We start from the raw sequence: 26811 nt of genomic DNA on the forward strand, positions 1-26811 counted from the left end.
GGGCATCTCTGTGAATGGCTCTCACAGTCAGAACAATCTTTTGACATCCTCTGTAAACCCAGGGTACTGGTTGGTGCTTGAATTCTGAGCGCTTGCTGTTTCAAGGACAAATTCCTAGGTCAGAGGTGACAATCAAATGCCACCCTTGTATCAACCCAGCATTTGGTCATAGCTGTCAATGTTAAAGATAATTCAGAATCAGCTCCAGGCTCGGTGGAAAGTGCCAATGTCGCTGAGGGAAGCAGGTTAGATAGCGTCCATCTCTGCCAAGTCACTAGGCTTTCCCGAGTATGAACTTAGAATGACTCAAGGCCTTAGTTGTGAATGGGAAACAGGGCAGAATTCACCTGTCAGATACAGGCTGGTTCTGGTGTCTGTGGTGCTGCGTACTTGGGAGAAAATCTGATGGAGTAGAGATTCTGAGTGCCAGGGACGAAGGACTTGTAAGTGACGCCTAGAGGTTCACAGTAGAGGCCTGAAAGCAGGGGTTCCCTTTGGGGACATGCTTAGAAACTTTGCAAGACAAGGTGTCATCATGGATCTCTGGCTGTCTTCAGACTCAGTGCGTACGGCAGACTGGCCTTGAACTCCGAGCAGGAGTGAGCTAGCGTGTCCAGCTCACATCTTCTGACTTACAATGTCTTCTTGCTCCTCTTCCTCTGACCAATCCTTAAAGAGGACACATGGCTTGGTGGAAGGAAAGCGTGCTCCTCTGCTGAGCTTGGCTGGATTTCACAGGCCACCCTGATAGCCTAAAGTCAGCAGTCAGTTCTGTTGTATAAGTAACCTGGTTTCTACCAAATGGTGACATGCCCACGTGTGGGGAGGACAAGGAACCCTCTAAATTTAGCATGTAATTGGCAGCCATGAGGAGTGAGCAAGGCCTTGAAGTAAACCCTTGGAGATCTAGGCTTCTGCTGGTTTCTGCCAACTTGAGAGATAATATCCAACTCAGAAAACCACTTTCCAGCTGTGCCTGGGTCTGGTGGGTTTCCCCTTCTGCTTACAGATCACCTCCCCCTGTGCCCTCTAACCCTCCGCAGCCCTGTTACAGGCACCGGCTGAGCCGCCAAGAGGATTCAGGTCAGCACATGACTTCATTGGCTCTGGCTGTGTAACACACTCACATTAGCAATAGCAGTCACTAATTCTGCGTGCCACTTTGCGTATATTCTTGTTCTCAAAAAGTTAGAATCCAGGGGTTGGGGATTTGGCTCAGTGGTAGAGCGCTTGCCTAGGAAGCGCAAGGTCCTGGGTTCGATCCCCAGCTCCGAAAAAAAGAACCAAAAAAAAAAAAGCTAGAATCCTTTTTTCCCCCACCTTTTTTTTTTTTTTGGTTCTTTTTTTCGGAGCTGGGGACCAAACCCAGGGCCTTGCGCTTCCTAGGCGAGCGCTCTACCACTGAGCTAAATCCCCAGCCCCTCCCCCACTATTCTAACGAAAGAAAGGCAGTTGTCTGACAAGCTGGCCAGTGAGTCCATGCTGTGGACCTTGCCCCCACTATTCTGACTCCAGTGCCGTCAGCCTTCCCCTCTGCCTGGGGCGGGGCTGGTGAGGGACAGTGGCTTGTGCGTGGCAGAGATAGGCATCAGAGGGCATGAGCACTAGCTCAGAGGCAGGGATGGGGTCTGCCTCCTGTCTAGACTATTTAGGTCTTATATAGCCCAGGATGGCCTTTAAATTCCATGTCTTGCAGCCTGTTTGTACCAAGTGCTGGGTTTACACGCATGTGCCAATATACCCAACTATTCCAAGTGTGTTACTCAGATTTGGAGCCCACACGGAGAGAGCACAGGACATAACTAATGAACTCTTGTTCATTTGTTGAGTATAGGGGTTTAGACCATCTCAGTACATTCTAGGCTGGCCTCAAACCCATAGTCCTCCTGGCTTCCCTCTTCCCAGTGCTGGGATTGCAGGTATAGTCTTTCTGTGATTTCAGAATTTTGTCAATTCTGTAAATAGCATAATCAGTCATGGACTGTATCTATTTTGTTGGGGTTTGTTTGTTTTTTAGCATTCTTTTTTTTTTTAAGATTTATTCATTTATTATATATAAGTACACTGTAGCTGTCTTCAGACACACCAGAAGAGGGCATCGGATCTCTTTACAGATGGTTGTGAGCCACCATGTGGTTGCTGGGAATTGAACTCAGGACCTCTGGAAGAGTAGCCAGTGCTCTTAACCACTGAGCCATCTCTCCAGCCCTTGTTTGTTTTTTGAGACAGGGTTTCCCTGTGTAGCCCTGGCTTTCCTAGAACGAACTCTGTATATCAGGCTGCCCTTAAACTCACAGAGATCTTAATGCTAGGATTAAAGGCATGCAGCACTGCTGCCTGGCCTCAGTTTGGTTGGTTTGAAGCCCCAAATATTCTCTGTTTCAGTTGGTGTTGTCCTGTTTTCCAAAGCCCAGAGGATTGTTCAGTAAGCAAACGTTCTCCATTTTGCTTCCAGCCCAAGTGCTCTGACCCTCTTCTAAGGGACCTTCCTTTGTTTGTTGTGGCATCTTGCAGGTTTGTGTACGTGTGGGACACCACAAGCAGAAGGATCCTGTATAAGCTTCCTGGTCATGCTGGCTCCATCAATGAGGTGGCCTTCCATCCCGATGAGCCCATCAGTAAGTCCATGTCTGCCATGACTGCTCCAGATGGGAAGTGACCTCTCTCCAGGACCCTGGGGGTACAGAGGCAGGCAGGCAGGCAGGAGTCAGTTATGTGAATTCAGTGTTAACACTGGGGTTTGAGGGTTTGGGGGTGTGGGGATGTGGGGGCTGGGACAGTGACAGTGACCAGAGGAAGGCAGTTGACAGCATACAGGAGACCCAGCACAGGAGTAACCCAGGGGTTGCTTTTTATACGAATGCTCAGATGGAACTGGGAATCTTTTTAATTTTTCCAGACAGGGTGTCTTTGTGTAGCCCTGACTGTCCTAGAACTCAGAGATCTGCCTGCCTCTGCCTCCCAAGTGCTGGGATTAAAGGCCTGCACCACCATTACTAGGCCAAACTGAAAGTCTCTCTAGCTGGGTCTTACTATGTAGCCTTGGCTTAGCTGATGCTCACTTTGTATCCTATGCTGGCCTCATCTGAGGTAATCTTCCTACCTCTCCTACCTCGGCCTCCCAAATACCAGGTTCTTCAGGTGAACTCAGCACTTAAACCACAGGAGGGGATCTCAGGGAGAGTCAGTATGAAGCAGTGTTGCAGCTTATTAATAATGAGCCTGGAGGGCTGGAGAGATGGCTCAGTGGTTAAGAGCACTGACTGCTCTTCCAGAGGTCCTGAGTTCAATTCCAAACACCTACAAGGTAGCTCACAACCATGTGTAATTGGATCCAGCGCCCTCTTCTGGTGTGTCTGAAGACAGGGCTTACTTATATTGAATGAATGAATGGATGGATGGATGGATGAATGAATGAATGAATGAATGAATGAATGAGCAAGCGAGTGAGCGAGCCTGGAGTGGACACATGCCTCAGGGGGGTTGCTGCCATCTATGGTTCAGTCTTGGAATTGCTGTCCCAGATGGTGAGGTAGCCATCAGTTCCTTACCTCAAAGAAGACTGAATAGACTGAGGCCTTTTGTCACCCCTCAGTTCAGGTCTCTCCATGTTTTTGTCTCTTCTGAGTGGCAGGGATTGTATGTAGTCAAGAATGGTTTGTAAATATTTAGATTAAAATTATATTAAATTTGATTAGCTAGCTAAGCCAATTAAAGAAAACCTGTTAGTGTTCTCCAGGACTCTATAAAGCACATTGACTGGGTGGGTGGGGACTTGTAATCCCAGCTCTGAGTGGGCAAAAGCAGGAGGCTCACTGGAGGTTTAAGGCTAGCCAGTCTACATAGCAGGTTCTAGGTCAGACTGGGCTGAACAGAGAGACTATCTCAAATCTTGTCTGAGAATGCCACAGCCCCAAAGAAACACATAGGTGGACGCATGCATGTGTGTGTGTGTGTGAGAGAGAGAGAGAGAGAGAGAGAGAGAGAGAGAGAGAGAGAGAGAGAGAGACTGGCATAGACATCAACAGTGTTTTTCTTGGGTTTGAGCCTGGCTGTTTCCTGTGTACAGCCATCTTCCCGATTTTGAGAGGACTTGGATGAAAAGCCAGACTGCAATTCCCTGTGTGTTTAGGAGAATTCCAGCTAAATCCAATTGCTCTTCTTTGTCACAGCTGTCTCTTGACACAGGGCCCTTGAGCCCGAGGATTGTCCTGAGCCTTCATTGTCTCCTCTCGCTCTTTCTTTCTCAGTCCTCTCAGCATCCAGTGACAAGAGGCTGTACATGGGTGAGATCCAGTGAAAATGTGGAATGGAAGGCCCCGTGACCCGAGGCTCAGACTACGCCATTGGCCAGAGTCAGATGGTGTCTGGGCTGACCTGCCTTCAGATGACCATCGTTAGCAAGCAGCTGGACCTGATGGCCATATTCCAGCAACCTCTTGTACCCCATTTACCAGAACCACTGTGGCCTCTGGTACCACCCGCCAGATTCAGGGATTGGTTTCTTCTCTTTAAAAATAAGATTTCTTCAGAAAGACAAACGTTGGTTTGATATTTCCTGTTTTTAATCTAGGCTGGAGACAGGGAGTGGCAATTTGAAATTTGTTAGTTGCATTTATTTTTGTTTTATTTTTAAATTGAATAACTAGCTTGTATGATATTTGTTTCTGTGTTTGAGTCATTTTGTATTAAAAATCCAAACAGATACCTTTTTACAAGAACCTTGTGGCTTGGGTTTATTGTTGTCTTTTCTCTGTGGCTTGGCTGCTGTAAGTCAGAGCAAGCACATGTCCGGGAGGTATATACAGTCCACTTACACGTCGGTGGCCCTTGTGTGGAGCTCCCCTTTCTGTTGGTAGGTTTCTTCACTCCTGTGAAAATGACGTTGTGTAATTGTGTTCCATAGCTGTCAGGAGAATAGCGTCTCTAACTAAAGCTGAGCATCCAGAGGAGATCAGTGAGGTCCGGAAGAGCCTGGCGCTCATGTGTTTGGACACATCTCTAACAAACAGGGCCTGTCTGCTCTGCCCCCTGCCCAGAGCACTTGTCTTAGTGGCAGCCCTGTGCTTGGGGTCCTGGAGTAGACAGGAGTGTGACAGCCCCAGCCAGGACGCTGCTTCCCGAGCAGTGCACAGGGGAGATGGGTGTCTGATGGGCCTAAGCCATGGCGGTTTCTGGAGCTTTTTATGATCCTATTTTTTGTCTGATTTTCCTGCTCTGACAGAGATGGTGAGAAATTCTGTCATGTGCCTTCTACTGGAAACTTCTGTCTCAAAACAAGAAGTTTTCCTATCTGAGTATGTTTGGCTTTAGACTTTCAGCTTATGATCTTGAATCATATTTATCCCATGTTACAGAGAGGGTGCTACCCTGGTTTTAGAGCATAGTCACTCAACAAGCACCTGTTATGTGACAGGTAAAGTCATCATTGCCGAAGACAGAGACAGAAGACATCCTGTCCTTGACACTGTGAGAAATGCACAGACCAGTAGAGAACACTGTCGGAAATAAACTCTTTTTTTTTTTTTAAGTGAGCACAAGCCAGAGATTTATTTAACTTATTAATGAAGAAGTCGGCCGTATGGGAAGGCTCTCAGAGCAATTACTTGTAATACAGTGAATGAAGTTTGACTAAAGCACACTGGAAACACAGGGGGAAGCGATTTATTGTGCCTGGGAGAGAACAAGGAAACATCGATGGTGTGATTACGCTTGGATAGGGGAGAGGATGTGAGGAGGGCTGTCTAAAAACAGACACAATCCTGAGGGTATGTGGTGTGTCTCATGAACCAGAGGACCTCAGTGTGACAGAGACAGGGACAGCAAACAGAAGGAGCCAAGCCCCAGAGAGCGTAAACATCAGGTACATCCTGTAGATTGCCGTTTGCTGAGGTTCTGCAGACACTGTTTAAAGATTCCATTGTCAGATATTTGGGGGGAAGATGGGGTTAAACAGCATGGAGCTAATGTCATTACTTTGAGCCTTTACCTTATGGAAGGACTGTGTGCTATGAGATCAGGCCCCAATACTTGGAACCAGGGGACAGGAGAATCGAGTTCAAGGTCATGCTCTGATAGTAGCTAGTTGGAGGCTAGCCTGAGTTGGTCCCCAGAAACTAAATAAAAATCCAGATGTACTGGTGCAAGATGAGAACTGGAGACAGAGGCATTGTCTCGAAGCTCATAGGCTAGCTAGCCTGAATTACCCACACAGCATGACCCAGGAAAACCCTGCCTCAAAACGAACAGTGGAAGAAAAGAACCCATCAATCTGAAAGTGGTAACTCTGACATCACATTGGGCCTGAACACCAATGTGTTCCATATATGGCTATGATGGCCTTCTCCAGGAAAGTGTGGCTCCAAAAGGCATTCAGCCTCGTCTTCATGCCCCCACAGAAATCACAAGTAGCTTAAGACCCCTTTTTAAATGTAATTTTCTTTTTTTTTCGGAGCTGAGGACCGAACCCAGGGCCTTGCTCTTGCTAGGCAAGCGCTCTACCACTGTGCTAAATCCCCAACCCCCTTAAATTTAATTTTTAATCTATGGGTGTGTCTCCCGAATGTGCACTGTGTGTATGCAGTACCCGCAAAGGCCAGTAGAGGGCATTGGAGCCCAGGGAGCCGTAGTAAGGAGCAGTTGTGAACCACCTGATGTGTGCGCTAGGATCTGAACTCAGCAAGTGCTCCTAAGTCCCAAGGCATCTCCAGCCCTCTAACCCTTTTTAACACCAGGTCCACTTGCCTCGGTCCAGCCCCTTCTACTCACGCCATCGTGTGTGTTTGTAAACATGGTATATATGTGAAGATCCGAGGGCAACTTGGTAGAGTTGATTCTCTCCACCTTTACATGGCTTCCACAGGTTAGACTTGGGTCACCAGGCTACATGCGGGGATGAACACGATACATATACATGTGGCGGTCACAGATAACTTAGAGTTGGCTCTCCCCTACCATGTGGATCCCTTGGGTCAAACTCAAGTTGTCAGGCTTTCCCTACTGAGCCTTTCTTCTCAGCAGGCCCTTGAGAGTTGATGGTGACTGGAAGGCTTAGGCCTCGGAGACTGACTGCAGGTGTTCCCTCTAGCTTCAACCCCTTCCCAGGAGCCATTAGCAGTATCACTTAGGATTGAAGAGAACAGGCCCGAGCCTGGGAATAAAGATTTAAGCATAAAACATCTCCAGGGGGTGCAAATTGTCTCCTCACTTTGGGAGAGAAAAATTACTCCCGAATGAGTAATGGCATCTCTGGCTTTCAGTTAATTTCCTTTTATGACTTTAGTCTCTAGCATTTAATACCTTGGGCACTTAAAGAGCCAAACTTCTTTTTCAGTGAGTGGCTTGCTGTGGGCTGAATTGTGCGGGAGGTGGGTTTTAAGTCACTGTTTCCAGCCACCTGTAGCCCCCCCTTCTATCCCTAACCCCCACAAGCAGCTTGTTTACAAACAGTTCGTGAGAGCACAGCCCTGGCTTCCCTACTTCCTGTAGCTGTACAGAGACAGTTGAGCCTTTCAGGGAAGAGAAGTTAATTCTTGGGAATGTCAGTGGCCTCAGTCTGGGATGAGTCCCCGAAAGAGGCAGTTCCAGTCATCCTTTGTCCCATGTAATCAGGTGACAGAGATGCTGACTGGTCCAAAGCCAACTGTCAGTTGCTTCTACATATCAAAACCACAGTATTTGCTAAGCCATAGGTCCAGAGGCCTGATGCTGCTTTTGTGTGGGGTGTGTGTGTGTGTGTGTGTGTGTGTGTGTGTGTGTATCTTTGTTTTTTGAGTGGGGTGGGGTTATTTTTAAGACAGTTTCTCTGTATCCCTGGCTGTCCTGGAAACCACTCTAGAGACCAGGCTGGCCTGGAACTCAGAGATCTGCCTGCCTTTGCCTCCTGAGTGCTGGCATTAAAGGTACACACCACTATAGACTGGCCTGAGCCTGCTGCTTCTTGATACCTCAAGATGGAGTGAAACCAAGGTGAAAATTAAGCCTTGGGGGAAACTGTCAGGAACTTGGGTTGACCAGACTTTTAAGGGATTTGGGATGCATTCACTGGGGTTGTAGATGAGGCCCTGGCTTTGGTCCTTAGCATCAAAAACCCAAAAAAATAAATCAAGAGCCTGAGACTAGACAGCGAATACCCCACCCAGGCCAAAGTATTCTGGGGGGAAGGGGTGAATTTAACATGGCCGCCTCTGTGTGTGTAAAGCACTCTGCTCTCATCAGCTGTCTCTAGGACCCCTGCATACATTGTCTCTTCTCTGCAAACATCCTGAGTGAACCCCTACCGTCTGCACTGAGCCCTGGGCTGTACCAGACGCCTAGACTAAAGGGGTTTTTCTCATTCCATCCTGAAGATCGCCCAGACTCTAGCATTGCTGTTTAACTTGGGTCACTTCTGTCCTCCAGAGAACATTTGACGATGTTGGTAGGCAGGGACCAAAGATACACGAAAAATTTGCTGCTCCAGAAAGTCATTCATGATGCTGCTGAGAAAAGCCTTGAGAACAGTGATAGTGATTCATTAATTCATTCAGTCATTCATTCGTTTCAGGGGAGGTGACTGAAGGCAGAGCTTCAGTATAAATGTTTTATTTTATTTAAAGACTTATTTATTTTATGTATGTGAGTACACTGTAGCTGTCTTCAGACACACCAGAAGAGGACACCAGATCTCCTTACAGACGGTTGTGAGCCACCATGTGGTTGCTGGGAATCAAACTCAGGACCTCTGGAAGAGCAGTCGGTGCTCTTAACCTCTGAGCCATCTCTCCAGCCCATTAAGTATTTTATTTTTTTTAAATATTTTATTTATTTATTATATATTATGATTACACTGTCACTATCTTCAGACACACCAGAAGAGGGCATCAGATCTCATTTCAGATGGTTGTGAGCCACCATGTGGTTGCTGGGATTTGAACTCAGGACCTCAGGAAGATTAAGTATTTTATAACCAAGAAGTTGTGATTCTCAGTGGGCTTTCCTGGACCAGCAGCAGCAGTAGCAACACATAGAACTTCTTTCTCTTGATGTGAGATTTATTATTGACCATGGTTTGATAGGGTACAGGAGAGCACTGTGGAAGCCTTCGGGAATGCAGGGCTCTCCACTTGTCCAGGGAACCACGACTGGGGAGAGATTTGACACCACAGCCATCAGGAATGAGCCGCTTCTCAGCAACCAGGTCTTCAAATTCATCGGCATTAAATTTGGTGAAGCCCCACTTCTTTGAGATGTGGTTCTTCTGGCAGCCAGGGAACTTGAACTTGGCTCTGAGCAGAGCCTCAATCTCATGTTCCTTATTCTGCTGCTTGGTACAGATGGACAGGATAGCCTGGCCAATGTGAACCCTGACCACTGTGCCCTGGGGCACCAAAGGCACCACGCATACCTGTCTGGAGCCTTTCAGCTCCAGCACAAGACAACGTCTTGTTTATATGGATGACACGGAAAGGGTGGAGCCTCACCCGGATATGAAATCCGTCCTTGCCACAACTCTTTACCATGTACCAGGGCTTCAGAAGAGAGTTGCTCATATTCGTTCAACACCATGTGGCCACAAAGTGGGAATTCGTCCACTTCTGCTTTCTTCCATACCAAGTCAAAGATGTGGATCTTAGCATCAGGGACACCATGGCAGAAATGAGACTTTGGGTATGGTTTGTTCTTACAATATGGATAACACCAGGTGGGGAGGCAGCCCATGATGACAATAGGATGGTCAGTGGCAAGCCAGAGGAAAAGGCCACATAGAACTTCTTAAAAATTCAAATTCTAAAGTCCAAGTGGTGGTGGCACACACCGGTGATCCCAGCACTCAAAGGCAGAGGCAGGCAGATCTATGTGAGTTTGAGGCCAGCCTGGTCTACAGTACGAGTTCCAGGATAGCCTAGGGCTACCCAGAGAAACCTTGTCTCAAATAAACCAAAAGGAGGGGCTGAAGAGATGGCTTGGTGGTTTAGAGCACTGACTACTCTTCCATTGGTCCTGAGCTCAATTCCCAGCAACCACATGATGGCTCACAACCATCTGTAATGGGATCTGATGCCCTTTTCTGGTGTGTCTGAAGACAGCTACAGTGTATTCATATAAATAATTTTTTTTTTTGGTTCTTTTTTTCGGAGCTGGGGACCGAACCCAGGGCCTTGCGCTTCCTAGGTAAGCGCTCTACCACTGAGCTAAATCCCCAGCCCCAATAATTTTTTTAAAAAGAGGAAAGGAGGGAAGAAGGAGGGATGAATGAACAGAGGGGGAGGGGAGAGAGAGAGAGAGAGAGAGAGAGAGAGAGAGAGAGAGAGAGAATGTTTTGTTTAGCATTCTGTTTAGACAAGGCCTCTAAGTAGCTCTTTTGTAGAGCTGCTGATTTGAGCCTCAACCCCATACACTAGACAAGCATTCAGGGATAATATGCCTCCCAGCATGCTTCACCTTGGTGCACCTGAGTCCCCTCGAGAAGCATTGTGTTCAGAAAGCGCTGGTGTTTCTCACCCTTCTGAGGGACACTGCAGAGGTTCCTACTCCCCACCGCTATCCTTCGCCATCCACTGCCTTTAAGGCTCAGCGCTGGGGCGGCGTATTACCTCACGAGGCAACAAGTCCAAAGACAGGAGAGCCGGCTTTTAACCTAGCTGGATCCTTTCCAGTCACCACAGTGTGGACCTTAATGGCTTTTTCTCATCTTGAGTGTACTCCAGAATCACCCAGGGAGCCTTTAAAAACCCCAGACTCAGGCTGTGCCCCAAACAGCTAAACCTGAATCTTGGAGAAGGGCCTCAGGATAGCTCTTAGGTGACTCCAAGGGGCGATCACAGTTGAGAACATTGGTGCTAGCCATCCTGTAACTACACGGGGCAGCATAAAGCCAGCCCCCGCTCCATGCCCCTTCTATATGCTTGCACACATATACACGCAAACACACACACACACACACACACACACACACACACACACATTGTGTGATCCATCATCTTGCCACAAAGCCACACTGGCTCTCACCTATGCTATGCTTCAGATTCTCTTTCAAAGCCCCTGGTGATTTATAAATGTTGGAGCGTGGCCAGCGAATCACGGTCATCATCCCTACGTGTTGGACTATGGAGCTTTGTGTAAAATAATCCCCTGAAAATGCCTCTAACTTCTAAGCTCCAAGTTCAAGGGCTATTGGGTGGCTTGGTGCTAAGTGCTCCCTTAATCTTCATGTATAAGACCTTGAGTCCCATCCCTAGCACCTCATAAAGAAGAAAAGTGGGGTGTCTTGGTGAATACCTGTTATCACAGCACCAGGGAGGCTGGGACAGGACAATTGCCTTGAATGAAGTTAATCTAAGTTACATAAATACCAGGGATATATAGATATGTAGAGCTATAGATAGATATAGATATAGATGTCATGAGATTGTCTTTAAAAAATCCCTGGTACAACATAGATCAGAAAAGACCCCATAGCCGGTAAACCCATTTGTAGGCCATAGTATTCCTTCCTTACTTTGCAGATGGAGAAACTGGAAGGAGAAAGTTCCCAGGGCACACAGAGAGCACAAGTAGAAGTTTCAATGCTTTTGAGTATAAGGTACTGGGGATTGAGTCCAGAGGTTTGACTAAATAAAGCACAGGCTCTACCTCCAACCTCCTGCAACTCTTTTGAAAACTTTTCAGACAAAAATTAAAACTGAGCTTAGTGGTGCACACCTTTAATCCCAGAATGGTAGGCAAAGGCAGGTGGATCTCTGTGAGATCTAGACAAGCCTGGTCTACAGAGTGAGTACCAATCCAGTCGGGGATACAAAATGAGATAGATAGACAGATGGACGGAAGGACAGATGGAAGGATGGTTGGGTGGACAGACAGACAGAAGGATAGACAGACAGGCAGACTCTCTAATAGACACGTCTAGAAACCTCTCTGTAAGTAGAAGGCAGTGGCTAGAGAGGAGTCAGGTAAAATTTCACTGGGGAAATGGCCTGTGTGACGAATTTTACACCAGCGAAGATCGTGGATATAGGAGCAAGCTGGAGATAAAGGCCACCGTCAATGGAAGTAACCAGGAAAAACGGCAACACAGCTCACACTGTCTTGGCTGGAATGTGCCAGGCTGACTGCACACTGTATTGGGGGAGTAACAGGTGAGCAGGAGCTTAGGGAACCACTGGGACTACAAAGGGCTCCGAAGACAGTTGGAAGCTCTGACGTCATGCTAGGGAAAGAGCTCAGCGCTGTGCATGCGAGGCCCCCAACTGAAGATGCTCAGTGCTGTGCACACAAGGTCCCCAACCGAGGAGGCTCAGTGCTGTGCACACAAGGTCCCCAACCGAGGATGCTCAGTGCTGTGCATGTGAGGTCCCCAACTGAGGAGGCTCTTGCTAAGGGCTGCCCACACACAGTCATGGAGGGAAGAGAAAACTGGGGCTTCTGCTCACCAAAGAGCTGCCTTGCAAAGCCACAGGCTTTTATTCTAGGACGCAGCTACGACTGGAGAGTCCTAAGAAGCTTTACACTAGTGAGGCAGAGGCAGGCAGATCTGAGTTCAAAGTTACCCTCTGATTTACAGAGTGAGCTCCAGGACAGCCAGGGCTACACAGAGGAACCCTGTCTCAAAAAACAAAAAAATTAAAACCCAAACAAACTAACAAAAACAACAACAACAAGAACAACAAAGCTTCTAATGCTAGACATGGTGGACCACTTGTAATCCCAGCATTCAGAAGGCTGAGGCTGGAGATTTGGAGCCCAGCCGAGGTTACATAACAAGACTCTATCGATAGACAGAGGAAGGGGGAGTTGGGAAGATACCTCAGTAAAAGTGTTTGCTACACCGCATGAGGACCTGAGTTCCATCCTTAGCGCCTGTATAAAAAAGCCAGACCTGGGGCATACACACACACAAACACTACACCACACAGACACATACACACACACCATACACAAACATCACACCATACACACAAACATCACTACACACACACCACACCACAAACACATACCCCACACCACAGACACCACACACACACACACACACACACACAAACACCACACCACACCACATACATACCACACACACCCAACATCACACACACAAACCAGACACACGCACACACACACATTCACACATACCACACACATACATACACAAACACCACACTCCACACACAAACACCACACCACACACACACCACACACATACCCCCCACACACAAAAACACCACACCACACCACACACACCATATACATACCATACATCCCACATCACAGACACAAACACCACACACATACATCACAGACACCATATACATACCATACACACATACCACACATTACACATGTATCACACACGCACACACCAGACACACATGTATGTACACATGTACACACTAACACATTATCTATGGAGCTATCACTTAGCCTTTCCCGGCCTGGGACCCTGGGTGTTCAGATGCAGGTGTCTAGGTCGCTAACCATTGGGAACTGTTCATCGAGACCACTCTGGGGCCTTCTCAGAGCCACCACTCTGCAATTTTAGGATGACCTTTTCTGAGAGCCCACGATGGTCACCTCAGGCTCCTGTAGACTGCTAAGAGCAGGCACCTGGTGATAGACAGTGACAAGAAATGGACAGGTAGCAGGAAGACCATCAGAGTACTCAAGAGCTGCTGGAGGGCCCAGCCCGAGCTGGCCCCATTTGCTTCCTTTCTGCTGTTGGTCCTGGGACAGGCTCAGTGCAGCATACCAAAGGCCCAGCAGCAGTGTGGGGCTGCTGGAAGAGGGCCTTGCCTCATCTCTCAATGTCCCAGCTCAACTGGCCTCAGGGCCTACTTGAGCTGAAAGCCCACGTGAAGCCCACGTGTCCTCCAAGGGCTGGTGGGAAAGGAGATTTGTCTCAGCTGTCAACAGAGTCTTTGCAGGAGACTCGGGCCCCACAGCCTGGGAGAGGTCACTTTGCCACACGTTTAGGATCCGGACCTTCTGTCTGTGTACACCCCTCTCTATCCCCACACCCCTCCCACACCCTGTTTTTTAAAAATAGAATCTCACTCTAGAGCTAGCTACCAAGGTGCTAATGACATAGTTGGGTTTGTCCTTTAGTGGCTGGTGTAGAATCCAGCAAAGCCCTGGAATCTCCTGAGTGATAAAGGAACCCGACTTGTAGGGTTGCAATGCTGGGGAGAGAATCCAAGCAAGCAGTTTAGCATCAGGGGTGTCTTTTGTTATGTGACACAGGGTCTCCCATGGTAGCCCAGGCTGGATTACAAGTCACTATTTAGCACAGGCTGGACCCAAACTCCAGTCAATTCGCCTGCTTCAGCTTCTTCTGCATCAGTTTCTGGGACAACCACTGTCACCATACCTAGCTATTTAGTTTGGGCGGGGGCTTTTGTTTTGTTTTTGGTTTCTGGTTTTTTTTTTTTTTTTGGTTGTTGTTGTTGTTTATCCTCTGTTGTGAGTGCATTGTATGTACATGTGCGGAGATCAGAAGACACCCAGTGCTCTCCTTCCATCTCGTGGGTCCCAAGGTTCAAACTCAGGCTTGGGTACCTTTACCTGCGATCTGGCTCGCCAGCCCCACCTTTTGAGACAAGCTCTCTCATGGCAAATCATCAGGATGACATTGAATTTCTGATGTGTGATTTTTGGTTTTGTTTTTAGATTTTATTTTACTACACTGTCGCTGTCTTCAGACACACCAGAAGAGGGCATCAGATCCCATTACAGATGGTTGTGAGCCACCATGTGGGTGCTGGGAATTGAACTCAGGACCTCTGGAAGAGCACTTAGTACTCTTAACTGCTGAGCCATTTCTCCAGCCCATTTAGTGTGGTTTTTAAGGCGAGATTTATGTAATCCAGACTGGCTCTGATCTTGCCTCTCTTCCTTTGAAGAGCTCCGATTAGAGGGGTGTATCAGGAGGCTGTATCTGGGGGCATCTTTTGTTAGTCACTAAGCACCTTTCTATCTGTCCTTCCAAGTTCATGCTCAGGAGCTCTCCTCGGAGGAGGGCAGCCCCTGGGTAGTTTCAGAAGAAGGCAGGTTATCACATCAGAAAGATCAAAAGATTAGCATAGGGTTGGAACCATTAGCCCCGCCTACTGTTCTTCCCCCCCACCCCCACCCCGAGGATGGGTATTTGCAAACCCTTGAGCAAAGAGTCCCTTTCAGAGCTGCCAGGTTGATGAACGCTGAGCACACCAACGCCACAGAGACAGAACAGCCCACACTGAGGACCCTATCAGATCCCGCCCTAGGTACGCCTTTTCATCTGGCCATCCACTGGTATCCTTTATAATAGACCCATTCTGCAAGGTTCTGCAAGCCAATCTAGCTAATTATGGAACATGAGGAGGGGGTCCTAGAAGCCCCATAGACAACCTATCCATTGAAAGGACAAAGGGTAGCCTGAGGCTTGGGACTGGCCTCTTGCAGGGGTGCCTGCTTGTGAGACTGAATCCTTTGCCTGTAGGGGTCTGTGCTAAGTCCCAGGTAGTTCAAGCCATAAGTGAATTGAATCATCAGACACCCAGCTGGTTTGAAGAATTGGCTAGTGACAGAGAATGTCCCAGAAGCTATAATTAGTGAGCGTGTTCAGCCCTCCAGTGTGAGAGGAGGGGGAGTTCTCAGCCAGATCATGAAAAACTGCTCATGGGCTGTCAGTTTCTCACCCCCAGAGGGTGAAAGTCACAGACCCTGCCTAGCCTTGGGTTAGGGTTTAGAGCTGAGGGTCCATCCCAGTACCCTCTTCCCATCCCATCTGTCCGACCTCTCTCGGGCCTGACCATGATCCTGCCTTCCCACTCAGGAAATGAAGCTGTGCTCTGAGTCATGTCTGTCTTTCTTTCCATTGTGAGTCCTGCTTCATCTTTTGCACAGCCTTTCCTTGTCCTCTGTTAGTCATCCTTTGTGATAAGGATTGCAAACCCCCACCCCCAACCCGTGTCATCCCCAGTTCTGAACCCCTTGCCAGAAATGACTGCCTCTGCTTGTCCAGCCATGTTGGCTCCTTCTGAGAACCCCAAGCTTCAGAACAAAAAGGTGCCCACTGGGACCCAGGGCTGGGAAGCAGCATGTGGCTGACTACTTTTATGTCAACTTGACACCACAGGCTAGAGACATTTGAGAGGAGGGAACCCCAGTTGAGAAAATGCCTCCATAAGATTGGGCTGTAGGCCTAGAGAGATGACTCAGTGGTTAAGAGCACTGGCTGTTCTTCCAGAGGTCCTGAGTTCAATTTCCAGCAACCACATGCTGTCTCACAACCATCTGTAATGGGGATCTGATGTCTTCTTCTGGTGTGTCTGAAGACAGCAACAGTGTATTCATATACATTAAATAAATCTTTAAAAATAAAAAAGACTGGGCTATAGACGGCCTGTTAGGCATTTTCTTAATTAGTGATTGATATGGGAGCGCCCAGTCCATTCCAAGTGAGCCCATCCCTGGGTTGATTGTCCTGGGTTCTGTAAGAAAGGACGCTGAGCAAGCCATGTTGAGCAAGCCAGTAAGCAGCACCCCTCCATGGCCTCTGCATCAGCTCCTGCCTCCAAGTGAGTTCCCATCCTGTTTGAGTTCCTGTTCTGACTTTCCTCAGTGATAGACTATGGATCCGGAAACATACACTAATAAACATTTTCTTCCCCAACTTGCTTTCGGTCATTGTGTTTTATTCTAGAAATAGTAACCCGAATTAAGACACAGGCAGTGTAACAGCTGTGCCACCCCAGTCTGCTCACAGCCAAAGACTCCTGCCACGATCCAAGGCCTGAGAGGACAAGGCAAATCACCAAAGTAGAGTCCTCACAGTGCTCACCATACCTCAGGAAACAAAAGCAAAGAAGGTTCTAGAATGAGCTACCGTGGAGGTATCGAAGGCTGGAGTGAGCCAGAGAGGGGACAAGGGTCAAGGGGTGAGGCCTCAGCTGAAACGCTAAAGATGAACCAGAGTCCACTGTACTCTACACAGGGATCCCAGGGTAGAAAAACCCTGGGACTCAGAGAAGGTTTTTTGTAAAGACACTTGCCACTGAGTTTGAATACCTGAGTTTGATCCCTGGGACCCACATGGAGGACGCTAACTCCTACTTGTTTTCCTCTGAGAGCCACAGAGTGTTCTAGCACTCGCGCACCCAAACACAGACACATACAACGTAAATAAATAAAAAAGAACAAGCCTAAGAGCCGAGAGGGGCCAGAGGGAGTGAAGCCCAGGATTCAGAAGGGCAGGATGTGGAATAAATGACCTGGGTAATTCAGACTTGGAGTGAGGTGGTCAGACCTTGGGTCTGTGGCACTTGGGACATTCAAGAGCCTGGCAGAGCCTGGCTGAGCAGAACACCGTAAGGAGAGAGACAGCATGTGTCCAGTGCTTGGGTCGTTGAGGGCTGACTAATCGTCCATAGGAGTCTGAGCACACTGTCAGCATAGAAGAGGAACTGGCCCAGGCTCGCCGGGAAGCGCCAGGGGATCCCACAGGGGAACCAGTCTACCCAGGCTGGATCTCCATGGTCTGGCTTTTCTTTTGTGGGAAACAGGACTCTGGAGACTTTGATAAAAGCTGGGGCCCAGTCTCCACAGAAAGTTATGCTCTGCTTATTGTGTTAGGGACTTCCTGGACAGACTCCGGGAAATCTAGCTAGTCATGGAAAATGGTTAGACACGGCTGCCATTCCCCACCAGTGGCTGAGAAGATTCTCTACTGCTATCTCAGTTGCTACGCTGCGGTGTGCGTGTCTGCGTGTGCGTGTGTGCATAGTGCGGGGGAGGTGTTCTGAGCATGTGCGATGGTTGACTCTGGAAATAACCTAGGAGGCCTTTTGTTTTGTCATTGTTGACAGTACTAGGGATCAAATCCAGGGTTTTTATGCATCCTTGTCTTGCGTGTTTTAAAACTCGTTTATCGCCCTGGGTTCGGTCCCCAGCTCCGAAAAAAAGAAAAAAAAAAAAAAACAAACTCGTTTATCTGGGATTTGGGAGGCTGAAGCAGGAGGATCTCCGCGAAGCCAACCTGGAGGTCAGGTTTGTCCCGTCCCTGACGTTCATGAAGATTCATGAGAACGTAAGAGTGTTTCAATCGCACTCTGGCTTCCAGAAACCCAAGATATATCAGGAGAAGGAAAGAAAGAAGAAAATGTGGCCAGGAAACCAGGAGGGCTGGCGAGCTGGGCTGAGAGCCCAAATGAAAATAAAGGGCAAAGTTAGAACTCTAGGACTCTCCAGGCAGGGTGGTTCCAACTCCCTCAGCTGGTCAAGCTAAGGGCTAACGCTCGGTTTACAGGACTGCCTCTACAAGGGACTTTTATCCTACTTTGTTCCTGAGGCTCCCGGTGGGGTGGTCCAGAGAGGTAATGTGATCTGCCTAAGGTGACACAGCTCGAGAACAGCAGTCTGGACGCGACCCAGAGCTGCCAGCGCGCAGGACCCGCACTCTTCCACTTCGCTCCACGCCCCTCCCCTCCCCCGCCCCCTCGCTCTTCCGCCCCTCCCTCGCCTCCCTCCGGGGTGGCGGCCGAGCCACGTGGTGGGCCGGGAAGCGGCGGCTGCCGAGCGCCCGGGCGGCTGCCCCAGCTGGGCAGTGCTGCACCGCGCCGCGCTCGGTGCCTGCGGGGGCCGCTGCGCGCTGGCCGGCGCCGCGGGCGGGAGGTGTGCCGACGGCCGGCCGCAGACAAAGGAGGCGCGGCGGAGCCCGCGCGGACCGGGCGCACCATGCACTCGGGGTGCGGGCGGCCGGCCGCGGCTCTGGGGACCCGGCCCTAGTCGCCGGCCCCGCCGCCCCGGGGCGCCATCGGGACGACGCGGCCCCGCGCGGCGCGAGGAGGAGCCATGGGCAAGTGCAGCGGGCGCTGCACGCTGGTCGCCTTCTGTTGCCTGCAGCTGGTGAGTCGCGCGGAGCGGGGTGGGGCAGCGGCGGTGCGTGGGCGCCACCCGGGGTGCGGGGTGGCCGGGCGGAGCCTGCCCCGCGCGGGCTGGCTTGTCCCTTTGTGTGCGCTCCTCGCCTCAGCCCCGCGCTCGCGCGCACGGTCCAACGCTCCCGGGCTGCACGCGTCCGTTCGCACTGTGTGCGTGAGCTCCCGCTGGGGGCTGAGCCCCGGGACTGTGGCTCCCTTGGGGCTGGGGGTGTGTCCGAGGTTGGTCTGTGCACTCAGCGAGGTCCCTGCCCGCATATTCCCCTCCAGATCTCTGGTTCCATGAGTACCTCATCCCTCTGGGCTCCGCCCCTGCGAGCGAGCGTCTCACATAAAGTCTCTTTCTGCCCCTGTGTATGTCTCTGGAATGTTTTTAGATCTCTGACCATTTCTGCTTCACGTTTGGGTGGTGGGACCTGAGACTCTTGAGAACCATCAGCCGTCCTTTGTGCTGCTTTCTTGCCTCCCAGAACCCTCCTGACCGGGTGGCCTGGGATGGAGAGCTACCTCCTTGAATAGAGTAACTAGGAATTGATGTATCTTGGGTCAGCTTGGGGCAGGCACCGGACCCACTCTGTAGCTTTAGTCTGGCTGCCGAGTCCTCCAGCGTCCCATGAGCCATCTGTTCTAGCAGCAGTGGGGTGGGGTCAGGTAAAGAGTTCTCTGGTCCCATTGGATGAGGACACTTGAGTGTCCTGGGAAGAATCAGAGCACCTGGGGGCTCTGTGCTGGCCCCAGTTTGAAGAAAATGAGGTCTTTGACTGGAGGGCAGCAGAGTGAATCCAGAGGCTAAGAGTAACTGGGGTCCTGGCCTATGTATTGGGAGGAGGGTGATAGAGGAAAGACAGGGAGGTCTCCTGGAACTGTGGTCCAACATGGCTTTGCTTCTCTAAACAGCATGAAGTCTGAGGAGGAGCCTGGGGCACTTGGGCCTCACTCCTGTGGATCCCATGATCTGGATCTGCCTTCCGGCCTGCACTTGCCAACTGCTCCTCTCCACAGGGGCAGAGGGTGGTGGGGAAGCTTTGAGTGGAGCAGGTGGCCTCTGTCTTCCCACCCTTCCTTGAGCCACCAGCCCCACGCCTGCTAGCCACAGCATTGTCCTCTTGGGCCACACCAGAACCTCCTCTCCCCCCGCCCCCATATTGGTATCCTGATGATTTCCCCCTCACAAGGCCACCTGGTCTGTCAGGCGTCATTCTCAAGGACGGTAGAGGGGCTTAACCACCAGGTAGGATGAAAACACCAGAAGGGCAGAGGTAACTCATTTTGTTCCTGCTAAATCTCCAGCAGCTGGACAGTGCTTGACACCTCATTAATATCTGTAATCTAAACAAGAACCCGTTATTTGGCAGATCTGGGCTCATCGTAGAAATAGTCTCCTTTATCTATTTTCAGGACCGTAAAATGCCAAGAAATCTTTAAACTTTTTAGAGAATTCCTCTTCTTTATTCTTTTTTAACGTATTATTATTTTTTTTTAAATCTTGGTGCATCTGTGTCTGCATGTGTAAGTGCAGGTGCCCAAGGCATCCTGAAGAAGCCATCCTGCCCGCTGGAGGTGGGGGTTACTTACAGGTGCTGTGGGCTGAGACTCAAACTCAGGACCTCTGCGAGCGAGAGCAGAGCCTTCTTAACTGCTGAGCCGTCTCTCCAGCCCCCAGGATGTCTCCCTGTTTTTTGTTTGCTTGTTGTGTTTATTCTTCTCGCTTGTTTGAGACTCGTTCTAATTTCGGTCCAGGCTGGCTTTGAACCTTCAGCCATCTTCCTGCCTCAGCCCCCTGGGTGCTGGCTGGAATTACAGGAGGTCTAGCTTAACTTTGAAACTACATGTTTTTGTTTGTTTGTTTGTTTTATTTTGTTTCAAGACAAGGTCTCTCACTGTGTAGCCCTGGCTATCCTGAAGTTCATTCTGTAGACCAGGCTGGCTTCCAACTCACAGAGCTTTACCTGCCTTTGCCTCCCAAATGCTGGAATTAAAGGTGTGCACCTCTACACCCAGCTTAAACTTCATTTTTTTTTTTTTGAACTTATGAAACGAAGAGAGTATGTTATGAAGTGAATGAGTACTCAGAGAATGGAGAATGGTGAGTTTTCTTCTCTCTGTGCCTGTAAGCAGTTTGTCCCTGGCTCACTCTCGAGTGCTGTTACTAATTCACTGGGTGCCAGCTACTCTTGGGAGTGCTTTTCCCTGAGTTAACTCATTTAACCTTCATTGTGACCCAGTGATGTAACTTGCTCAAAGGGATCCAGGAACTGAGAATCAGGCATGGGACCAGCCAGCCTCCTCTGTTGCCTTAGCTACAGCCTAAGTTGCTCTGGCCTTGGTACACTGGGGCCCGTAGGGAGATGCTCACCCACCTTGGGAAGCAGAAGTGGTACAGGGGGCTCTCCCAGCCTCTAAGCATTCCCAGCCAAGCGATGGCAGCTCTTCCACCAGCACAGAGCTAGCTTAGGCAGAACCTGGGTGGGATTCCACTTCTCCCACTCTTTGCCTGGGTGGCTTGGGCAGCTTGTGCAGGCTACATGAGACAATTTAGGAAGTGCAGGGGGCGGGGGCGGGGACTTGAAAATTGGTCTCTTGGCTCTGTTGCTCTGTCTGAGCTGATGGCAGAGAGGGTCCTTCCAGCTGTCACTAGTCCCCCAGAGCCCCCTGCAGCCTGGCAGCTTCCAGAATGCGCTCTCAGGATGGTGAATGTGCCAGCCTAAGGGGAGAAGGAGGCTCAGCTTCCTTACCCAAAGGGCTGAGGTATTAAGGAGGCAGTTAGATATTTTTCAGCTGAAAGCGTTAAGAGAAAGGATCGTTTTCGTTTTCTGATGGAGTTTAGGCATTGTGACGAAGCAAGCCAGTTGCAAGCCCTTCCGTACTGGGGTAGACTTGTTTGGGGCAGAGGGTAGAACATGGGGGATGAAGCATTGGAGGGAGTTGATCAGGACTGTGCCACTGATGTGCACAAGTACGGGGGAGTAATTGAGGTTCTGGGGTTTGAGCAAAGCCACCTGGGTTCCAGACTTCTCTGTCACCTAGTCACTTCCTGGCTGTGTGATCATGCATAAGTGTCTGTCTGTCTGTCAGTCTCTCTCTCTTTCCTGCTTGGTGTTGTTTTTTAATTGGTTTATTTAGTGTATGTGTGCAGACGCCACCGCATGCACGTGGAAGTTAAAGGATAACTTAGGGGAGTCGGTTCTTTCCTTCCACAGATCAAACTCAAGTTGTCAAGCTTAACAGCAAACACCCTTAGCCTTCGAGCCATCCTGATGGCCTGTCCTTGGGGTTTTTTGGGTTTTGTTTTTGTTTACTTTGTCTCAGCGTTCCTCTGTGTAGCCCTGGCCATCCTGGACCAGGCTGGCCTCCAACTCAAGAGATCCCCCTGCCTCTGCCTCCAGAGTGCTGGTATTCCAGGCCTGTGCCACCACCACCACTCTGTCATGAACAGTTCCTCTGTGTACGTGTGTGTGTGTGTGTGTGTGTGTGTGTGTGTGTGTGTGCATAAGAGTGCACATGTGTATGTACTATAAAGGCCAGTTGGTGATCTCAGTGCACCCCTAGCCCCGTCCACATTTTCTATCTCATGGTGTCTCTCATTGACCCTAGATCTCACTGTATTGCTAACCCAGCAGGCCAGCAAGCCCCAGAGATGGCCCCGTCCCTGCCTCACACACACAGCTTCCCCTAGATTTTTCTTTTTTTTCTTTTTTAAAGAATTGTTTATTTTATGTATAGGAATACACTGTCGCTGTCTTCAGACACACCAGAACAGGGTATCAGATCCCATTACAAATGGTTGTAGTTGTTGGGAATTGAACTCAGAACCTCTGGAAGAGCAGTCAGTGCTCTTAACTGCTGAGCTCTCTCTCCAGCCCCAGATTTTTTTTATGTGGGTATTGAGGGTTCAAATCCTGTCCTTTCACATTTGTGGCAAGCAGTCATTGTATTAGCTGAGCTGTCTCCTGACCTCCAAGTTCCTGATTCTTGGGGTTACTTATAGGGGCTGCCACACTGGAACTATGCCTCAAGCATCGCAGGGGTCATGTGTGCCTTTTGCAGGAAGTGGCAGGTACTGGGACCATGAGCTGAGGGGCAGGAGGATTGGGTTCTAGCCCAGCTCTGACCTTGACTTTGGCGTGTCTGTGCATCACCCCTCCACTGTGTCTCCTGCTCTGTTTAGTTTTTGTGTTTTCCCCATCTGTGAGGTGTGAAGAACTTGAAGCTTGGCTCCTGGGCTCCCAGCTCTGCCTGACTGGGGGACCTGAGAGGACATCTGAGCAGGTGTGAAGGTTTTGTTCTCAGAACCTCCCAGGACCTTTGGCTTCCTGGGTTCTAATCACTGTAGCTCGATGACCTTATTAATACGGCTCACTCCCAGATTCTCGCTCATTTGCATATTTCTTCTCCCTACTCTCCTCCTTCCCAGGCTCCCATGGCCACTCGGTTCTTCCGGTAAGGGAATGGGATGACCGGGGACGTTTGCCCGGGAGACTCAGTCATCGGTTTCTTCATCATCATCATTACGGTTGCGGTTTCAGGAGGCCTGTGCTAACCACTTCGTATGCATTACCTCATTTAAGCAAATGAGCTTACATATGTAAAGTGCTTGGCAGAGTGCCTGGTACATGTTAAACGATCAATAAACGCTAGCCATTTCCCTGCCTCTACCCTTCGCATTATCGTAATTCCGAGCCGTGGGATGGATGGCTTCATTATCCCCTTTTCCAGATAAGGAAATTGAGGTGCCCACGGGTGAGGAGGTTTGCCTGGGGTCACCAAGCTAGTGACAGAACTTGAAGGCCAGCCCTCTTCTACCTCTTGGGAAAAGCTCACTATGTCTACAGTCCCAGTTCTAGTTCCTCGTCTTGAATGAGGTGTTCCGTGGTCTCCAGCATAGCGCCCCACGGTGTGCTAACAACAGCTTCCTACTGCGGTGGTTCTTGTCCCAACCCTGTGTGACCTTGGACTGATTTGCTGTCCATGGGCCCCAGCCTCTAAGTCTCCTTCCCACCTCACAGAGTGGTAGAAAGGCTTTTGATTCCAGATGCCAGACACACAGTAGGTACTCAGAAAAATATTGGCAGCGTTAGCTCTTTTTTTTTTTTTTTTTTTTTCGGAGCTGGGGACCGAACCCAGGGCCTTGCGCTTCCTAGGTAAGCGCTCTACTACTGAGCTAAATCCCCAGCCCCAGAAAAATATTGGAACCATCCTTCCCTCTCCCCCTTCCGGAAAGCCATTCACTTTCCAGAAGGTGCTGGGTGGGTGAGGGGAAATAACTCGACTTCCAGCTGAGCCGAGAGTAATGGTGTGAAACACGGTCCAGCTGATGGATGTCGTCATTAGCGGTAGTGATGGTGAGGATGGGGGGAGGCGGCTCTGAGGGCCTGGGCTCCACCACAGCAGCAGCTGTGAGCTCTTGGCTCCTTCTAAGGAGCCGACTCTTTGCCTGAGGCTTGAGGTCCTTGAGCTGGCTTCCGAGTTGGGGGTGTGAAATTGTCCGGGTCACTTCTGTTCTTTAGTCCCTCGTGGATGGAATGGAAGTTTTGGGAGATGGAGATGGGAGATGTACTCCCTTGAGCAGATGGACAAACTGAGGCCCTCCCTTCGAGGGGTAGGAATGGCAGGAGTCGAGAACCAGGCAAGTGTTGCTGCCACCCTCTCACCTATAAAGTAGTTAGGACAGCACTCTACAGCGTGGCAGTCTGGGGATGTGGTGACGGGATGTGGTGACAGTATCCTGTGCGAACCCGGCTGGGACCTGGCGGGAAAGCGCACTGTGCACTCTGATGCTATTTAGCGGGTCACTTGGCTCCATCTCTGCCCAGATCCAAGGTTTTAGTACTCAAGGTCATTCCCATAAATGATCCATGTTTATCCAAGTTTGTCACGGTCCTCGACAGCTCTCTTTTCCTTATTTTCGGGGGGGGGGGGAAGGGTTGAGACAGGGTTTCTCTGTGGAGCCCTGGCTGTCCTGGAACAAGCGCTATAGAGACCAAGCTGGCCTCGAGCTCAGAGTGCTGGGATTAAAGCCACCGCTGGCCGCTCACGTTCCTCCCTTTTACCTTTTAAAAGATTTATTTTTAATTCTGTGTATGTGTGAGTGCAGGTGCCCTCAGAGGTCAGAGGGGTCAGATCTGCCTACGGCTGGAGCTCAAGGATGTTGGGAGCCACCTCGTGTAGATGCTGGGAATCTAATTCAGATCCTCTGGGAGAATAGCAAGTGTTCTTAACCACTGAATCATCTCTCCAGCCCTCTTCCTCCTCTTCCTCCTCCTCCTCCTCTTCCTCCTCTTCCTCCTCTTCCTCTTTTTCCTCTTCCTCCTCCTCCTCCTCTTCCCCTTCTTTCTCCTCTCCCTCCTCCTCCTCCTCCTCCTCCTCCTCTTCCCCTTCTTTCTCCTCTCCCTCCTCCTCCTCCTCTTCCCCTTCTTTCTCCTCTCCCTCCTCCTCCTCCTCTTCCCCTTCTTTCTCCTCCCCTTCCTCCTCCTCCTCCTCCTCTTCCCCTTCTTTCTCCTCTCCCTCCTCTTCCTCTTCTTCCTCCTCCTCCTCCCCCGTCCTTTCTCCTCCTCCTCCTTCTCCTCTTCTTCCTCCCCTCCTCCTCTTCCCCTTCTTTCTCCTCTCCCTCCTCTTCCTCCTCCTTCTCTTCCCCTTCTTTCTCCTCTCCCTCCTCCTCCTCTTCCTCCTCCTCCTCCCCTTCCCTTTCTTTCTCCTCTCCCTCCTCCTCCTCTTCTTCCTCCTCTTCCCCTTCTTTCTCCTCTCCCTCCTCCTCCTCCCCCTCCTCTTCCTCCCCTCCTCCTCCTCCCCTCCTCCTACCCCCTCCTCTTCCACCTCCTCCTCTTCCCCTTCTTCCCTTCCTCTTCTTCTCCCTCCCCCTCCCCCACCTCCTCTTTCTGTGGTTTTTTGTTTGTTTGTTTGTTTGTTTTAATTTCGTTTAGTTTGGTTTTTTTGGTTTTTCAAGACAGGATTTCTTTATGTAGCTTTGGCTGTCTTGGAACTCACAAGCTGGCCTCAAACTCACAGAGATCCTCCTGCCTCTGCCTTCCGAGTGCTGGGATGGTGTTTGCTGGTTTTAAGACAGGATCTCATGCATCCCAGGCGGACCTTAAGCTCTGATCCTCTTCTTTCCCTGTCCCAAACGTTGGTGTTATAGGCATGCACCATGCCCAAGTTGATTTCCTTACGTGGAATCTGTGGGACTTGCTGGGGGAATAATTCTATGTGGTGTCTGCCCTGAGTCTGAGTCTGGCATTGTGTTAGATGCCTGTCCCTTGGCGTTATCTGGTGTATTCATGACTACGCCAGTAGATACATGATAGGTCACGACTATAAACTAGCACTCAAGAGGCTGGGACAGGAGGATTGTTGAGAGTTTTAAGCCAGTCTGCTCCATATCATAAATTTCAGGCCAGCATGGGCTATGGAGTAAGATCCTGCCTTAAAACAAACAAACACGGGGGCTGGAGAGATAGCTCAACGGCTAAGAGACTGACTGCTCTTCCAGAGGTCCTGAATTCAATCCCCAGCAACCACATGGTGGCTCACAACCATCTGCAATGGATGTTCTCTTCTGAAGTGTCTGAAGAGAACTACAGTGTACTAACATATAAATAAAATAAATAGGGGTTGGGGATCTAGCTCAGTGGTAGAGTGTTTGCCTAGCAAGCGCAAGGCTCTGGGTTCGGTCCCCAGCTCCGAAAAAAAAGACAAAGGAAAATAAATAAATAAATACATACATACATACATACATACATACATACATACATACATACATAAATAAATAAATAAATAAAAACCAAACAAACAAACACACGCACGTGCGCCAGGTGCGCCACCTGCCTTTAATCTCAGCACTGGGAGGCAGAAGCAAGAGGCTGAGTCTGAAGCTACAGAGTGAGTTCCCAGACAGACAGAGCTACATAACAAGACCCTGCCTCAGAAAGCACCA

At 49.8% G+C, this 26811-nt stretch overlaps 2 protein-coding genes and 1 pseudogene across 3 annotated transcripts in view; 2 read left to right on the forward strand and 1 right to left on the reverse strand.

The window, feature by feature from the left end:
* Positions 1-4734, forward strand: part of Snrnp40 (small nuclear ribonucleoprotein U5 subunit 40) — a 33175-nt gene extending 28441 nt beyond the window's left edge. Inside the window, exons 9-10 of one of the 2 annotated variants that reach the window (NM_001134556.1) lie at positions 2515-2618; positions 4251-4734. In NM_001134556.1, the coding sequence (NP_001128028.1) occupies positions 2515-2618; positions 4251-4300 (154 nt within the window). In that variant the 3' untranslated portion in view covers positions 4301-4734. The remainder of the gene's footprint in view (positions 1-2514; positions 2619-4250) is intronic. The other variant, XM_039109799.2, reaches the window with a different exon arrangement.
* Positions 4735-9293: 4559 nt separating this feature from the next.
* Rpl10-ps6 (ribosomal protein L10, pseudogene 6) lies at positions 9294-9699 on the reverse strand (annotated as a pseudogene).
* An 8787-nt stretch (positions 9700-18486) lies between these two features.
* Nkain1 (Sodium/potassium transporting ATPase interacting 1) overlaps positions 18487-26811 on the forward strand; it is a 45150-nt gene continuing 36825 nt past the window's right edge. Inside the window, exon 1 of the mRNA NM_001427136.1 lies at positions 18487-18852. Coding sequence (NP_001414065.1) covers positions 18799-18852 — 54 coding nt within the window. The 5' untranslated portion in view covers positions 18487-18798. The remainder of the gene's footprint in view (positions 18853-26811) is intronic.

Source organism: Rattus norvegicus, chromosome 5 (assembly GCF_036323735.1).
Source record: "Rattus norvegicus strain BN/NHsdMcwi chromosome 5, GRCr8, whole genome shotgun sequence".
NCBI classification, from domain to species: Eukaryota; Metazoa; Chordata; class Mammalia; order Rodentia; family Muridae; genus Rattus; species Rattus norvegicus.